This window comes from Macrosteles quadrilineatus, unplaced genomic scaffold, assembly GCF_028750875.1.
Source record: "Macrosteles quadrilineatus isolate MER2022 unplaced genomic scaffold, UCM_ALF_1.0 Scaffold_6__1_contigs__length_79288215, whole genome shotgun sequence".
Classification (NCBI taxonomy): domain Eukaryota; kingdom Metazoa; phylum Arthropoda; class Insecta; order Hemiptera; family Cicadellidae; genus Macrosteles; species Macrosteles quadrilineatus.
The window spans coordinates 39,527,881-39,546,828 of NW_026542599.1; the positions used below are offsets into that span (position 1 = coordinate 39,527,881).

Below are 18,948 nucleotides of genomic sequence, written 5' to 3' on the forward strand. Positions count from 1 at the left end.
GAACAACGGGTAACCAAAGGAATACGTATTGTACAAAAAATACAGTTTACAGGGTAACTTATACAGTAAACGAAATACCAAAAAAAGAAACATATCCGCTTACTAAACGTACGTCATGGACCAAAAACTACAATTATTCTACAAAGAATTTACAAGTCATACATTAAACGAAAAAATATAGCAAAACAACGAAATTGCTAACTAAACGTATATCTTGTAAAAAATACTACAATTTACACAATAGATTAACCGTGATACCGAATCTCAAAGAAAAAGCTAATAACGAAACGTGTATATATATATATATATACAACAACTTACAGTTTACTAGAGAAACAGTAACAAAAAAAAACAAAAAAAATACAAACAGCTAACTAAGCACAAGTTATGCACAAAATACTAAAATTTACACCATAGGATAATCACGATACTAAACAATCCACGAAAAGACTCACTAAACGTTTTTCATGAACTTAATAAAACAAATTACACTATACAATAACCACGATATTAAAACGCAACGAACCTGCTTACGAAACGTATGTAATGTTAAAATACTAGAGTTTATAAGGTATACAGTAAACTAAATAAGGAAAACGAAACAGCTTACTAAACATATGTCATGGGAAAAATACTACAATTTACACCATAGAATAATCGCGATATTAAAGAAATAATGAAACCAGCTGAATGATTAAATAAACGAATGTCGTGAATTAAAAATAGTTTACAAGATGCACCAATGTGCAAAAGATACTCAAGTAATAAATAATACAAAATAGTTATTGGCCTTCATTCATTGATCTATGGTTACGTAGTTTTGAGATATGCGTGTATGACAAGAAGCTCTTGAACAAAGTTTACAAGTGTTGCAAATTTTTTAGTTTACGTTGATGTGGTACTGATTTTGTAGTAGATTTTCCGTAGCGGGCCATTCTTAAGCTACGGGACGTCCACAGCACAGTTTTTATAATTTTCAAACGCACAAGGAAGTTGACTACGAAGTCGCGATGCTCCCTGCAAGTAGACTCTAGTTTTAGCCATTCTCTATGTTTCTTCATAATGTCCTTTTTGATTGAAGACATCAAGGATGACTTGACCCCTACTATATGCTTCATTTTTTGAAAGTTTTCTTTAAAAGAAAAAAGCATGACGTCTGTTACGGATGCCATTTCCTTGGATGGAGCAGTCAGATGGCTCGTTCCATCTTTTGTGGAATAACTCCTGTGAAGAATCAGCAGCTCATTTTCGTCACTGAGCTGGGCACCTGTTGTAAGCTCTCGGCTGCATTCTTCACATGAGAATTTCTTCAAGCAAATCTTCGCTAAATATCCAGCAACATACCTGAAATACATTGAAATTGTAACACAAGACATTTGATTTTGATTTGTTTTTGTTTTATAGAACCGTTTTTAGGGGTATTCCCTTCAAACCTATATTCAACTTTTTCATGCTAGTCTTAAGTAGCTCATTCACTCCCTAGGGAGTAAATACCATTTTTAGTCCCTAGATAGTTAAAATCAGTTGTTGTAAACTGTAAACACAGTTGGTGTAAGCTTCGATAATAAGCAATCGCACGTATCTAAAGTATGTTTCGCTGGTTTTAATCTGATTTAGCTTATTGTTGCATTCTTGTTAACAGTTCGACATGCCGATAGTATAATGTAGGCCTACACCACGAATATTAGAAAGGCTGGTATGGATCATAAACCTAAACAAATGACGTAGTTTGTCTGAATCCTATACTAACAGCATTAATCATTTTGAGAGGTTATCTTTATCTTAAAAGTGTTGCCGTTTTATAACTTAGTTTGCTTAAGCAATTGCGCAATATGACGAACAATATAGTTAACTAAACGAGCAAAAAAGTATTTTCAACTCTTGCTCTTTTTCCGTATTTAATATGCCTGTGAACTGTATTACCAGTAGGAAGCAAACTATGGTGATACGTTGAATTTACTGATTTTATAATAATTGCATTGTTTATTTTAGTGAAAAAACTGTTAGAGTTTAAAAATTCCATAAAAAATAATTCTTTAGTTGTGAAAATTTGTTATGAATTGAGTGTTTATGACATTACTTTACGTTAGTTACCTAATAAAGTGAGAAATTTAAAGGCGTACTTGAGCTGATATTTACTTACTGAACAGAACAGCTTTCCAGCGTTGGTTGTTGATCTGGGGCAATTTGAGGTGGCTGTATATGTTCGGCGTCAAGGTCAATATCCGAGTCGTCAGATTGGACTATGTCGTCTGGGTCGTCAACTTCCATGTCTTCAAGTCCACTTCCTTCTGTAGTTGACATAGACACATCGACGTTTCTCACTTGGTCTTCGCCATCACCATCACCATCTCCTTCTTCATCTTCGGTGTCGCTGATTTTATCCAGATCGGACGCAGTGAGGATGACGTCATCGTCTATTTCACAATTAGCAGACTCCGGTGGTTTCATTAGTGTCACTTGGATTCTGTGACGCAGATTTTGACGGAACTGCATGGCAGATGGGTTTTTTTCATAACCACACCTTTGCCTTGCAATTCCAAACTCATTCTCCAAGGCGTCTTGTGTCAAACGATTCGTCAGGAGATACTTGGTGTCCTCTTCCTTGATGTCATTCCAAAGTTGAAGGACTGACGACACTGTTTGGTACAACCCTGAAAAACAAGGAGGTCGGCTGAGTGATCTGCTTGTTTTTTTATCGCACTGCCAGGTCTGTATCCACGGTAATGCATTTTTTAATGTTTCTCCTACACGAAGGCCAGCGTCGGTAGAAGAGATTGCACATTTCAGTGGATTAGCGTCAAACTGAACTTTGCTATTCAAGCAATCAAAAATGTCGTTAAGTCTCCCGATGAAGGTTGCCGTGTTTACTGAATCAGCTGGTAGCTGGCCAGTGCCCACAGCGGTTTGCATGGCGGCAGTGACAGAATGGCTGAATACCTGTGTCGCCAATTTCACTTTCATTCTGTCAAAAGCGTTTGGCGCGACATGTTTTTCAGTAATTTTGCATAATGATCTGGCATAATAAATCTGATTTGCTGTCTAAGTTGTACAAGGTCACAAAGTGGTCCCATTTGGCCCAAACTCCATCACCATGTTGGATGTTTGTTTTCAGAAGAGCATTTCTTATCGACTTGAACAAGTGTGGAGCATCAAAAATAAAAAAAATCTTCTTTTCCTGTACGGTGAAATATGGTGATGATTCGGTAACCTTTAGAATGGCTGCAGCCTTTTGGTTGTTGGTCCCCTGATCACAAGTAACTGTTCGTATGTTGAGACCAATGTTGCTCAGTGACGTTATGCAGTCTTTCAACACAGTGGCAATCATGTCTCCTGACATTGTACGGCTAGTGACATAATAGGCTACTGGCATCTTCCATTTATACGCCAGGCCCCTGATCAAGAACATTAAAACGTGGTCTCCTACTCTTGGCGTCCTTCCATAGGCGCCCAAGTCTTCAAAACCTTCGATGACATCTCTTTTTTCATTGAACTGTAAATTTTTTTTAATAGCCATTTCGTCGAACATCAATGTCACTTGTTTTTCCAGAGGAGACATGTTATTTACTTTGATCTTCAATAACTTAAGTAGTTCTTCACTAATCCCTGGTTTCAATTCCATTACATTAAGCCACCTTGAAATGGTTGAGCGTGATGGCAAGTTGAAGTTTTTTTGGTCACGCATGTTGTTGTATAAGGTCGGCGATCTGTAAAACATTTCCATGGCCAATTGTTTTTCATCATCTGACCAGTTGCTTCGTTTCGTGTGCATCATTTGCATCTTCAAAAGTGTTTTAAATGCATTGCTTTTAATCTCCTTACATGCAGCCTTGTAAACAGTATGTTTACTTATGGTCGTATGTCTGGATTTAATCCGTTTGAGCTGCGCAGATCGTTGACGAAGGGTTGTTTTTACTTTGGTAAGACGCTTACGTAGTTTTACTTTTCTCGGGGTATCTTCGCCCATCATTAATTTCCTTTTGGTTATTGCTCTTCCAACGTGTTTAACGTACTTAGGCGACTGATCCATTGGTTTACTTTGTTCAGATGTCCGCGTATGTTGAACAGAGTAACTAGCATAGGGAGTGGAGGAACAAGAAGGACCGGTGTAATGAAGAGATGTGTGAGAAGTTGTAGATAGCAGGGGTAGTTCTTGGCCACTCGATGACGTCCCAGCCACAGGTCCTGAAAATACACAATAAAAAATAGAATTTGATATTACACCCTTGGTAGCATATCTACAGCATATAATATTTCGTTAGTCCGTGTATTCCACAGACAATACTTAATTTTATAAGTGATATCTGTATGTTTTATATCTGATTTTGATAAACGTTAACCTTACAGTTTGCTCGTTCAAAGAAATTGTTTACACATAGTTTTTAATCATAATTCTAGAGTGTTTTACTTTATACTGTATTTAGGTTATATATTAGATGGTTTACTGTATACACTTACTACGCAAAGAGTCTTTGTTTACATTTACATTATTAATAGGTAAACGTTAAAGAAACTATTTTATAATTGCGTATTTAGGTTGCATATTAAAATATACTAATTTTACTGAAATTATTAATATTAAAATGTATTAAATGTAATGTAATAATTTATGTAACGTATTAAGTAATTTCAGTCTAAATTACTAAAATAAACACAGCTTCTTTATTTATGAACCGATTTTATTCATTTTTGTTTTGTTGGATTTGTCATAATAAATACTAAAACTCTTGTGTCATACAAAATTTTGATTTAGGTACGGGTTTTCATGAAATTTGGCATTAAAAAATTCAATTCTTGGTATTTTTGTGACAATTACTCCTCCGAAACTACTTAACCGATTGACATGTTTTTGGTGTCATTGGAAAGAGCGTAACGTGAAGTTGTGCAGGAAACTTTCTTTTTAGGTAAATAATAAGAGAGTGAGGCCCTGGGGCCCTTTAAAGTTTCGTATTCCTCCATAAGATTAACATGGGAAACAAACATTGTTTTGAAACTCCAGCTGTTGCTTTAACATTTAAATGTAAACAACCAGAACTGTCAAATGTCTATTTCACAATTTCAGACAGCTGATCCAAAAAAATAAAACAACAATGTGGTAGGGTTATTTAATCTTAGACTTTATGATAGATTATTTATTACAAATCTATTTCAATGATTATGAAACAGATTTTTCCCGTTCCGAAGCAAACATTCAAAGTAAAAAGAAGAAGAACATATGTTAATTGTAAACAGTCAATGTGTAAATTATCTATGTTGTATTAAAAATGTGTATAGTTTTGGATGTTGGTTCGTATTTAATGATGTTATATAATTATAGAATTTTTATTTTAAGGATTTGGCATATGAGTAAGCCTATGATAAATAACACCATTTCAGAGTTCTGCCAGTTTTTGCCTAACTCTATTCTGTAGAGTTTAAAGTATTCTACACTTTATTGTCTACAAATTGGCTAAATAATTTAGGTACGGCACTTTATAAAAGCTGACAGCCTTTTTACGTTGACTTATATTGTAATCTTACCTTTTCCCATCCATGGGCAGTTTGATTGTTATAAATTTACCCTTTAAACTGGAATAGGACTGTTGTGTAAATTGTGAGTATTTCAATTAGTTAATAATCTTTTAATTGACTCTTTTAAAATCATCGGAAATTATTACTGTTATTAGTTTTTAAACAAGTTATTTGTTTATAAATAACTCATGTACTTCTTTGCTATTGCTCGATTTCGAGCAACAGGTACACTAATGTAATTATAACTCTACTCTAGTGGCCTACTGTAGTGGATACATTATACAGGTACCTATGTATAAACCCACTTCGGCATTTCAGCAAAGTATGTTATAGTATTACAGTAAAAACTCAATAACAAGACTCTCATACGGATTGTTAAATAAATCTTATTATGGAGGTTCTTATCGAGGTTTGCAGTAACATGTGATTAGGGGTCAAATAAATATTAGAAGCTTTGAAAATGACACTTGTCAATGGCGACTTGTTTCGGAGGTCTCGTTGAGGTTTCACTGTATAAGTTTCTAATCATACGTTACGATTCATTTTCGCCGGGTAAGGAGCATAACAATGTTAACTATTTATCAGAGGCTTCCCCAACTAACTATAAAATTACATATTCATATATGCCTGCCTACCTGTTGTTGAAGTTTCTGGTGGAGGTGGAGACGACGTCGTCGATATGTCCATTGTGTCTTGGAGGGCTGCTGCTGGCGTCGGTGTGGACGACACGGGTGCTGAGACATCGCTGGTATTCCCATCGCCACTTAACGTCGGAATCGCGTGTTTTTCCAGGCGTGTTCTCATGTCACTAGTGAAACACGAACGTTCGAAGTGACGATCGCACACTGTTCGGCGTCTTAACAGAGATTCCGGTAACTCAGACAAACTCTCATTTCCGCAGTTTAAAATCCATTGACTGCACACTTCCGGATTACCTACTGGAAACTTAAAAAATACTCGGTCTGGGTTGTCTCTTTTAGTAGCATTGCATCTAGAAAAAAACACTTATCACCCTGTTTTTTTTGCGAGGTCATTGTAGAAAATCTTACAGACCGTTATAAAAATTTCATTTTCGATAACAAATAGTACTCAGGAAGTCACTAATAACGGGAACTAACTTAAAGAGCTAATAAATAAATAATAACGTTCACCTATATCACAGTTAACGTATACACTGATTAAAGACAACGACTGTTCTCAATGCCACTTCTCAAAATACTGACTAGTTGACTAGTTCCTAGTTCGGAGGGAGGGCTTAGGGTTATAAAAGGCGCACCCATAGGCAGAAAAACCATTTTATGACACAAAAACCATCCAAGAGGGTGTGTTAAGTTGTCAAGTAGTGCCACACTGCCTGCGACCTGTGACGTTTGGAGAAAGTGTAGTTTAAGTATTAAGTGTGTATCAAAAAGTAGCACGGTAACAAAAAGTACATGTTGGAAAAATGTCATTGGTCCATACACATTTTAAATTAGTAGTTTAAAAATACATACATGTGTATGAACAGTATAAAGGAAAATTTACGACATGGATTAAATACACTGTTGGTTAGTTATTATTGAGGGGTATTTTTTTTATTATGCCTACGTTTGTTGATTCTATTTTACATGACATTGACAATAAATATTTTCAGTAAATTAATACATTGTCGTCGATTATAGTAAAAGGGTAAAAGAGTAAAGTTAGGATATTGTAACTATCTAAATTTGTTTCTAAGCAGAATACAGATATTCGAATTTGAAATGACACATGAAAAGTGTGAAAGCTTTATTTGAACTTTGAAACATGGCGGAAATAAATAATTTCATAACATATATCAATCAAATAGAAATATTAACTATATATTATATTTTAATTGGTTTGATTCGCTAACTCTAAGGGAAATGTTCAAAATGTTCAAAAATGTTCATGTATTTTCAAAAAGGTTTATTATGGAATTTTACAGCAATAGCATGCTTACAGACTTTCTCAGAGGCGTAAATAAGTAATGTCCAATCTTACAACATAGGTACATTCATGTAAAGTGTAAAAATCATACGCATTATAAAATAAATTACTCTATACGAGTAGTTCAGAATAAAATGTTTACCATCATATATAGAAATATTTTTTTAAACCATATTGGTTTCGCAAGGAGCACGCTTGAATTATTAGCAAAGCCGACAGCGAGCTCGCAGCAGCGGGATGACTTGCGTCATTGTTGCGTCTTGCATGGTTACCGGTAGAGCGCACTAGCAACTTGATGTACTGCATTACCGAAGGTCGCGTAGTTCGGGCCGCCGACGCTGCTCAGCCTGGCGCTGCACGGGTAATGCTATGCCCCATTAGGTTTATACTCAATGGTAAAACACATTAATTGATACGCATAATATGGTGTCACGTCATTCCTATAGTTTCAAATGAAATTTCAAATAACTGTTTTGTTATGTTTAAATTAACATTGAAGCAAACATCCATTCATGGGATACGATGTACCAAATTACTGAAGAACTCAATAATCCCGCCTCTCTGAAGCTTTGAACGCAATTATGTTTCCACCTTCTTCAACTGAGTTATGAAATCTACTTTATGTTTAATAGTTGAATCTGAATTATTGCATTCGTCTATATTTGAATTATTTTCAATCGATAACTTATGTTTTATGTTTCATGCGTCATACACAGAAAGGGTTTGTCATTAATGTGTAAATAAAATTGCGCATTTTTTCATTTGATTCTCGTATTTGAATTTATTCAATGTATAAACTTTTATGTCGGAACTCTTATTATGTGACGTAAAATATTAATCAGACTACTCTCCTTAAAAAATTATAGGGAAAAAAATATATAATATACTAATATAAGTATGTGGTTTGGTAAATATCGGTATTAATATGGGTGTATTTCTTCCAAAATATTGATAGAATGTTTTTCTATCAATATTAAATGATTTAAGTAAATGATTTATTCATACATATAATCCAAAAAGGCTCACTTGAAGAAAGCAAAAAGTTTATACAAAGATGCAGAATCTTTGAGACATTGTTACTATTCTAATATCACGCAAACACAAAGAGTTAAATTGATTTATAATGACTAATTGTAATCTTAAAGTATAATTAGTTTTTTGTTGTATAAAAAGTTCAATGTATTAATGCAAGTGATTACAGCTGTTTTATTCAATCATTGTAGAAGTATAAGAGGTGAAAATGTACATGTGTTCTTGGGCCAGAGAAGTGTAATGGTGGTTGTAAAAACCGAGTTCAGTTTAACCGTTGAATAATGTAGAAGAAGTTGTGATTTAATGTTGAAAGAATCCCAGTTTGCCCTTGGCTTTTTTGTGTGTGTCTAGTGATTTCCAATGCATCGTAAGCTTTTGAAATGTGGTAGCTCTTCAAAAATTACACGAATTCATTATAACTTTGATTATGTATTTTAAAATATTTCATATACTTTAATAAATTTGAATATACAGGGTAATCAACTCAAGGAGGCCACCAATTGGATATCGAGAACGGTAAGAATTAGAGAAAACTTTAAATGGGGGACATTCAATAATTTTTTGTGGCAGTTAAACCCATAAATTTATTTTACTCCAAAATCACCTGCCATTTTCCAACGAGGCAGCCAAGTTTAAAATTTCTTATAGAACACTCAATATTTTATAATGTTTTCGGTTAGGACATGCAATCAAAAACCTTTTTTTAACCTGACATTTTGTTCTACACTCATTTAGGAGAGACAGTCTATGAAAGAATTACGTACGGTGTTCATTCTGCATAATGTAGCTCCTGAACTTTATTTATTTATTTATAACTATATTTAGAGCAAAAATGCGAAAGTAAATAAGTCTTAAAAATGCATCCACACTTTAAATCTATATCTATATACTATTATAAAGAAGAGGTGGTGTCTGTGTGTGTGTTTGTATGAGCTAATCTCAAAAACTACTGGTCGGATCGGGCTGAAATTTGGCATGATGATAGCTCACATTCCTGATTAACATATAGGCATATTTTTATCCCAAAAAATCCTTCGGGGCTCCGCCCCAGTGGCTCTGGAGTTTCCCATGTTAACCTTATGAGAAATGGAATTAATGAATCTTAACAGCTGTTTCAATTAAACAAGTTGGTTATGTTCTATGATGTTCAATAGCATTAAAAGTTACAAGGATTACCAACAGGGTGCAGCACTAGCACTATTATTTCTTTTACATTTATGACAACAGCAAAAGGTGAGTGAGCGTAGCGAACGAACTTCAACCTGGAGGCGAGTGAGCGTAGCGAACGAGCTAACCTGAAGGCAAGTGAGCGTAGCGAACGAGCTAACCTGAAGGAAAGTGAGCGCAGCGAACGAGCTCCAACCTAAAGGTGAGTGAGCGTAGCGAACGAACTTCAAAAAGAACCGAAATTTCTTAAACCATGTCCTCACTCATAACTGCTATAAGCATTTGATACTTATATGCCAACCCCGTACGAAGGACGGGTACTCTGCTAGTAGACCATAAAATAGCCTACGTAAAAATATTGATTCTATTATTAAAAAAATTGCGGCCATTTTCCAAAATTGCAGCAAACTTGAAAAGTGGAAAAGTGTTTATTTTACAGTATTTTTGGATTGTAGATGCAATTTTAAGACTTATTTACTTTTCGCAATTTTAAGACTTATTTACTTTTCGCATATTTGCTCTAAATATCCTTATAAATAAATAAATGAAGTTTAGGAGCTACACTATGCAGAATGTACACCGGAAGTAATGTTTTCATAGGCTGTAACTCCTAAACGAGTAGCCTAATAGAACAAATGTTAAGAATACAAAGTTTTTTAATTGCATGTTCTATCTGAAAACATGATAAAATATAGGGTTTTCTATAAGAAACTTCAAAGTTGGCCGCCATATTGGAAACTGATGGCTGAGTTTCATATTCTTAACTGCCACAAAAATAGGAATGTCCCCTATTTAAAGTTTTTTTTCTAATTAATACCGTTCCCGATATCCTAATGGTGGCCTCCTTGAGTTGATCACCCTGTATATAATAAACAATATTCCATTTACACTTCTAATACAAAAGCTAAATTTGTTACCTAAATATTTTAGGTAAAAAAACATTAACAATTAAAACTATTTTATAATAAATATGTTGAGTAAAACTTATCTAATAGTGAGAACCAGCAAATAAATGATGTAAAGTATCATAAAAATATAAACAAAAGGCTGTGGTTTTCAAGACAGTTGGTAAAAACCACATCCACAACAAAAAATATTTAATTTAAAACGCGATTTTGTAGACCAGGTAAAAAGATAATTCATAATAATTTAAATATGATTAAACCTTTGAAATTATTTCTGTTTACTTTAAAATGTCATAAATACTTTAATGTGGACATTGTATAGCATAATCATGTACGGGTACATCTAATTACAAATTTAAGTTAACTCTTGTTGTTATTTAATAAAAAAAATAAGTGGCTACGTAAAATTAATTCTGCAAATACACTTCGTACAAATTACTTGTTAAACAGGTGAGGTGTAGGCCTGATTGTATAAGGATATACTGCTTAGTATCATTAAAGCATTGAAAGGGAACGCCAGACCTAAATACTGTTACCACTGATGAAGTTTACCTTTAGAGAATTGAGGACAAATTCATTTTACACTACTTAGCTAAGTTCTCAACTCCATAGCTCCATAGTACAATGACTTGTTTGTACTATCTAAAACTTCTACTTTTACTTGAAATCGCCTCATTGGTAAATAATATGATAATTAATAAACATATTTAAAAATTTTGTCATCAACAGTTTCACACTTCTTCGCAAATTGTTAACTATATTATATAATCATAAATTGTTTTAAGCTTGTATTTAGTTAATAATACAACACGATACAAATTATATTGTAATGCATTGACAAATGTATATTTTTTTGTTTTAACTACAATATAGATTTATAGCCACGTCACTGTGATGATGTTGCTTAGGATGTATTTTGCCTATCTGTGTTAAGAAAAAAAACATACCCTATTGTAAAAATAAATACACAAACTGTCTGTCTCGTTTTACAATTTTACACTAAACCAGTTCCTTTACATAAGACAGCTGTGTTCTAACACTATTGTGTTTACACCTTATATTGTGCAGACTCGCGCTGTGATGTGTCATTCTACTTTCCTCATATCCTCCTTATTACTTTATCTACAATATTTTCTCATATTGCACTTTACACTTAGTCAATTTCTGGTAGCGTTTACCTTGCTAGATATACCTTATAAAAAATATGTATTAAATTCAATGAAACAGTGTTTCTATTATGACTTAACTAAACAGATTAGATAACTGTAAATTTATATGTGAGCCATTAATTTGATAATCAAGCTGTTGTTTTAAAGTTTATTTTCAACAGATTCCCTTTACCTTTACTGTTTAAAAGTACAATGTTAAACCTGCTAATTTGTTCATGTAAACTATAATCAAGCACCTTAATAAAAAAATCATTCGTTACATTTACATACAAAATTATCTCTTCAATGGTTTTGATTCCACAGTGTATCGTCATGATGAAAATAATAAGTTGTGTAATGGCTTAGATTTTATAAATCGTATGAATCTAGATTGACGAATAATAACAAATATTTATATAATAAATATGTATTAAACATGATGTAATCGTTTTTTATGATAGGTTTCCTGGGTCACGTTGGCGACTAATAAAGATATATTTCTAAGTTTATAATTCCTCTGAATAAGTCTGTATCATATTTTCAAATACGTTAGTATACAATAATTGACAAAAACATGCTAAATTCAGGAAGGATTGACTGCAAGCGATTTTCAGTAGACGTCACTCACATTTAGTTACCTAAGCTACGTAATTATCCCACCAGGGTATCACTTATTACGTCATCACTCTCACTTATCGTTCCTTGTGTGGCGTCATTGACACTCAGTTACTTAAACTACGTATAATAGCATTTGAGATTTCACTCATGACGTCATCAATCTAATATGATAAATTTCCTGAGAGACGACACTCACACTTAGTTACTTAATCCCCGTAAAAGCCCACCGGGTTTAGTAACGTCATCATTCACATTTATCATTCCCTGTGTGACGTCATAGACACTCAGTTACATAAACTACGTAATCAGCCCACCAGGATATCACTCATGACGTCATAATTCACGTTGATACATTCTCTGTGACGTCAGTAACAGGTAAACATAACTCTGGTTTACTGGCCTTTCGATCACCATTCTGTGTATATCAGGTTGTCACATCTGATGTTATGTCCTATAAAATTAATCATAACAGATAAACAATATATGTATACACAGATTTCTCTTATAAATGTTGTTTTGAAACCCACAAGTCTGACAGTTATAACCCCGCCGCAGCAAAACCAATTATAGAATATCAATAAGAAAATTGTAATTTGTTTGAGTGGATTTTTACAAAATTATTTCCTTAAAAAGTCATATTAATCCAGTAACATGAGAGTTATCGAGTAATTAGGTATACCCTACAAGAAAGGTAGAGGTTTATTTTTAAAAGTATAGGAATACATTTTCCAAAATTGGCTAACACACATCAACAAATAAGTAAACTATAACAGTTATCGTTTTCTCCCAATAATAATAATAATAATAATAATAATAATAATAAGATAGGATTTTTTGACATTTCATAAATAGTGTTTTGACCTCTAAGGACACTAAAAAGAAAACAATGAGTATCGTTCCTGTGTCTAGGGCTCAACTTGCCCCATACGGTAATAGCTACCTTCCCGTAGAGAGATTCGCTCATACCAGCCATGTAATTAAAATTAGTATGTAGTCATTGATTACGTGTTTCAATGTTTAAGGATAAATACGACAAGCTTTCGTAGAAAATCTAATTAAAAATACAAAATAAAAAGATTAAACTAAAGAATGTATAAACAATATTCTTAGTTAGTTAAAAAAAGTGAAAATTATTTAATGAAAACATGTGTGTTAAGAAACAAAAAACAAATAAAGTAGAATTATTATACTACGAGTTTTTAATGCATTTAAATACATTTAAATAATTTCATTTAGATAAAAATTTGAGGTAATTAAAAAAAGATTGACCCTTAACTGTTCTTTTAGAATATACTTTTTGTGTCACAATAAAATAAAATAAATGAGAAAACTGGAATTAAATTGTATTCATTGCGTAAAATAATCAAAATTTCTTACATAATAATTACTCAACCTGTTTATATAAGAAATAATAGTAGCAGAGTTTCCTTAAACTCAAAAGTGACTATAAACCTTATTATCCTAACATTGTAATAATCCAAGGGGAATGTTATAACCCTTACCCGTATTACAATAGCTTGTTTACTTGACAAGTGTCATTTTCTCTTATTGTTTTTCGTAGAAGAGCCGTCTTCTTACTAAACGAGTCCGTATTGGAACATCCTAGAATATTTTCATGATGAAAACGAAAGTAGCGATGGAATCTTAAAATATTTCCGTGTCTTGTGATGTACAATATAAAATCAAATTTTTCCTACGTTTTTATTGCAATTAATTGGGTGTTTATTATAAGCGTTTATGACAAATATTAAGAGGATTATTTTAATAAAATAAGGTAATTGAAATGACAGTTGAATGTATAAATTATAAAAAAGACTGATTAAAACTGGTTTAGGTTATTTATTAGCACACAATATCATTGAAAACAGACATAAGTAAGTAGCCTATTAAGGGAAATAAATAGTACCAATTATCGAAGTATATACACTTAATTAATTGTAGTCAACTTTTTTGACAAAGCTTATGATAGATGAAAGGTGTATTGTAGCATATAACAATATTATATATCATATTTCCCTTAAAATACGTTTCTGAGACATTAATTGTCAGGTGTGAACATAAATTCCTCTTGACATTCCTTTGGTGAACATTTCACAACCTACGTTACTGCGTTGAAAACTCTGGAAATAACTTTGAGAATTTCCTAAGACAGGTTATTTATTTAAAGCTAAGCTGAGGGTTAATCCATTGTGCCATAAAAGGTGGCTCTAACTATGAATATATTTCACAATGTTATGAATATATTAAAACAAATATTATATTTCTACAGAATGTAATTTTTGTTTTGTTATCAAGTTAGTAATGTTTGCTGTATTATATTTAAGTAAAAAAATACAATGTAATCATATGTATATAATTTATGGGAAATAAAATATTATTTCATTTCATTTCATTTTCATACAGTGTGTAAATTAAGTATGGACCCCAATCCATATTTTTTTTTTTTTGAAATAGTTTAAAATATCCTAGGTTTCGCAATCTTGTAGATCAATAATATTTATTAGCACCCCCTATCAGGGTTTTGGGTAGGGGGTAACTTTTTATAGCCAAAAAATATGTTATAATAACTGAACATGAAGGTCGTCAGTATTAAAACATAGCTTCCTTTATTAATTTCTCCTTCTACTCACCTGACGAAGACCTCTTAGCAGGTTGAAACTAAATATGGAGTACTGAATGCCAGAATCAAGTATTTAAACCATTATTATTAGTTTTTATTCGCAATACGGAGGCTAATTATATCCCAATGAAATCTCTTAAGTCATAACATTTTTTATTACCAATTAGTTTTCTTGTTTATTATATTTACAATAATGCAAAACATGTCTATGAGAAATTCTCATTTTAAAAACCCAATGCGAGTTTCATCGTTTGGCTCTATGTCAGATAGAGCCTGCCACAATAGGTGTCTAGAGTGCATTTGAGGTCAGCATTCAAAACACAATTTGGCTACATATGCAAAACTCCAATGTTATTTGCTTTACTATAATTCTTTAGCCTATAGGATCGTCAAATAATAATTTTCCGAATACGTGCAACAAATGTTTACCATTGTTATTAACTTTCTAAATATAATTATAATGTACTCTCATTTATTAATGAATGTTTTAAAAATAACCACCATCGATTAATATATGTTATTGTGACATTATGTTTAATTTGTTGGCTGATTTGTTTTGTTTAGTCCTAATCCCTAATACACCATGTCATGTTTTAAAAATAAGAAACCAAAATATGCGAATATGCTACAATATCATTACTTATTACCGGATTCATAAATATTTTGTACGCAGTTTGTTTTAATATATACATTTACATTTGATACAGAAAAATATTGTTGCAAATAAAATGGAAAAATAGTATAACTTACTAAGATTTTACTTTTTTATTTCTTTGTAATTAATTCGCGTACAAGTCAAATGTTTTAAAACGTTCAAAATGAACATTATTACTGACCTGTTTATGTACGTTTTAGTGTATCGTTTTTTTCTTCAAAGTAACGTCTTAGTTACTTTGTAAGTAAAATGGTGACTGCGTTAACTCTTTTCCCTGCAGTCAACGTTTTATTTGATATTACACCATATTATACTGTACAACTGCACAGTAATGTACGTGTGGTACTGTGTACTGTGCCATATTATAGTACTGTTCCGTATTGCAACTGTAGCACATTAGTACTGTACATCTATGCAGTAAGAAGGTTCCCAATATAAAAGTAAACATATTAACACTTTATTATAACATATTAACACTTTCAAGTAAGCGTAAAAACTAGATAGTTAGTTTTGGTGCTTTCATTGATTAATTTTTTATTAAAATTGTTAGTATATCAAGTAAAGAGATGCACTGTTTATTATTATTAATACTGCAGCTTTATTGCACGGATTATCTTTAATCATAATTTCAGTGTTGGTCAAAATGTTACAAAATGTCAATATATTTTTCCATTATGAATGACAAATACATAATTTAACCCTACAGGGTAGTGTATCGATGTGGGCTAAGGATAATCTGGTACGAAGCAAACATCAATATTAATTACAGTTTAATCAAACATTGTGGCTAAGCTATAGACATTGATACCATTACCAAATTTAATGATGGGTATTATAATCCAGGTTGACACTTCCACACGTTCCAACGATGTCACGCCTCAGTTTTTGTTATAGTGTGAGTGCTGGTTTTCGCCGCAACTTATTTTGTTTGGGTTTGGCAGCAGACCTGCAGACCCGGAGTCAATGTACGCTGTGTGTCACATGTTGGACTGAAGGTTTGTGTCTGTCATCCATACATGTCAAGATTTGCATTTGTAATGTTATATTTGTTTCCGTCACCATCGTTTCGTATTTCTAAGTTTTTTCGTCCCAACCAAATCTTCAGTAATATGGATTAACAAAAAAGTTTTGTTATTATGGGTGATCTAAATGGAAGAACAGCTAGTTTACAACAAATTCCTAATCAGTTAGATATATTGAAGAATACTGTTCTAAAGGTCAGAAAGTCAAAGGATTTTGTAGTAAACAGTAAAGGTAAACTGATTTTAGAAATTTGCGAAAATTATGGGTTTGTTATAATTAATGGTAGGACAAAAAATGACAGTCAAGGGGAGTATACTTTTATTAGTGCAAAAGGGACATCTGTTATAGATTACGCTTTGGTCTCATTAGATTGTCTGGATGTGATAAGGGATTTTAGTGTAATGAAACAAATAGGTTCTGATCACATGCCGATAACATTGCATCTTAAAATGAATTTCACTGTAAATTTAAATAATGCTGGCACTGTGCTTCCAATATTACCAAGGCTTAAATGGACTGATAGCGATGAGATAAATTATAAAAATAAGTTAAGTTCTGTGGTTAATAATTTAAATATTGTAGGCGATTGTCAAGAAGATGTTAACAATTTAATCAATTGTATTAAGGTATCGGCACATGTGAAACACAGTAAGCTTAGCAGTAAAACAAACTATGACAAGTATGGATTTCAAGGCAAACAATCATGGTTTGATTGGGAATGTTTTTTAATGAGGAAAAAAGTATTTAAATTTTTAAATATTTTTAGATAAACGAACTCCGTAGGGGCAAAAAGTTTGTATTTGGAGAAAAACAAAGAGTTTAAATTACTTTGCAAACAGAAAAAGGCACAATCTCAAAACGATTTAATAAACAATCTCGGCAACCATAAAAATACAAAATAGACATGGGAAGCTATTAACCGGTTTAAGAGAAAGAAGGACGTAGTAGTAGGTTTAATTGGAGCTGATGAATGGGAGAGGCATTTCCGGAATTTGTTGAATCCAAAAATATGTATATTGAGCGTAGTTTATGCTGAACCGTACATTGAAGATCCTTATCTAGATAGCGATATAAGTGTGTGTGAAATTAAAGCAGTTCTGAAAACAGCGAAAAAATGCAAAGCACCCGGAAGCGATGGTATTCCGTACGAATTTTATAAAAACAGTTCAGATACTTTTTTACAAAAATTGTGTAAAGTTTATAACTTAATGTTTAGCTCAAAAAGTGTTCCAAACAGTTTCAAAAAATCTATTATCTTTCCACTGCATAAAAAGGGCGATTTAAATAATGTTCAGAATTATAGAGGACTTTCTTTTATTGATTGTGTAGCAAAAATATACGCAGGTATTGTTTTTAATAGAATAAATAGTTGGGTCAATGAACGGCAAACTCTGACTGAGTGTCAAGCAGGGTTTCGGAAAGGTTACTCGACAGTGGACAATATTTTTTATCTAATAAACATTGTGTCTCTACAAACTGAAGCGCGAAAAGAAAAACTGTTTGCATTTTTTGTAGATTTTGAGTCAGCATTTGATACAATTGACAGGACTGCTTTATTCTACAAGTTATCTTGTTTTGGTATTTCGACTAAATGTTTAAGTGTAATTAAAGATTTGTATACAGGTACTTCAGCTGGAATTAAATGTGAACACGGAGTTACAGGATTTTTTGATACTAATATAGGTTTGAAACGGGGATGTGTTGGATCTCCTTTGTTATTCTCACTTTTTATTAAAGACATACCAGACGAGTTAGAGGGGGGTTGTAAGTTTGGAGGTTTGAATGTAAATGTATTGTTGTATGCAGATGACCTTGTATTGTTAGCTCCTACCGCAACAGTCCTACAAAAAATGATCGCAAATCTAGAGCGTTATTGTGATCTTTGGAACCTAAGAGTGAATTTGAATAAATCTAAAATTATGGTATTCAGAAAAGGAGGGAGGTTACGTGGCAGAGATAAGTGGTTTTATAAAGGGAAACGAATAGAGGTTGTAAATCAATATAAGTATTTGGGAATATTATTAACTACAAAACTGTCGTGGGAAAGTCATTTGCGAGAAAAATCTGTAGCTGCAAAATTTGCAATGAATTCGTTGTGGAGAAATTTTTTTAACAATGGAAATGTCCCGTTGAGCTGCAAGGTTTTCGCTTTTAATTCATTGATTAGATCAATAATGTGTTACGGAAGCCAAGTTTGGGGTTTTAAAGAGAGTCAATAGGTTGAGGGAATTTTGAAATTATTTATTAAGAAAATATTTTGCCTTCCAAAGAATGTGCCAAATTATATTTTGCATTTAGAGACAGGAATAGAAAATATGTAAT

The 18,948-nt window shown here is 32.6% G+C and overlaps 2 protein-coding genes across 2 annotated transcripts; both read right to left on the reverse strand.

Annotated features, from left to right (window-relative positions):
• Positions 1-852: 852 nt before the first annotated feature.
• LOC128997699 (uncharacterized) lies at positions 853-2,577 on the reverse strand. The gene is made up of 2 exons (XM_054423357.1): positions 2,144-2,577; positions 853-1,344 (listed from the first exon to the last, which is right to left on the reverse strand). The coding sequence occupies exons 1-2, from the start codon at positions 2,494-2,496 to the stop codon at positions 861-863; spliced, it is 837 nt and encodes a 278-aa protein (XP_054279332.1). The 5' UTR covers positions 2,497-2,577; the 3' UTR covers positions 853-860.
• A 3,489-nt stretch (positions 2,578-6,066) lies between these two features.
• On the reverse strand, positions 6,067-10,877 carry LOC128997475 (THAP domain-containing protein 3-like). Its single transcript, XM_054423114.1, is given in 3 exon segments — positions 6,067-6,502; positions 10,220-10,258; positions 10,864-10,877. Coding segments are annotated over 3 exon segments (435 nt in total). The 3' UTR covers positions 6,067-6,120.
• Between the last annotated feature and the right edge of the window lie 8,071 nt (positions 10,878-18,948).

What these genes read in the sequence shown, in the direction of transcription:
- LOC128997699 (XM_054423357.1), bottom strand. Translation starts at nt 2,496, where the DNA reads ATGCAGTTCCGTCAAAATCTGCGTCACAGAATCCAAGTGACACTAATG. An exon ending in CTGGAAAGCTGTTCTGTTCA is followed by an intron (nt 1,345 to 2,143) that starts GTAAGTAAATAT and finishes AATGTATTTCAG; the next exon opens with GTATGTTGCTGGATATTTAG.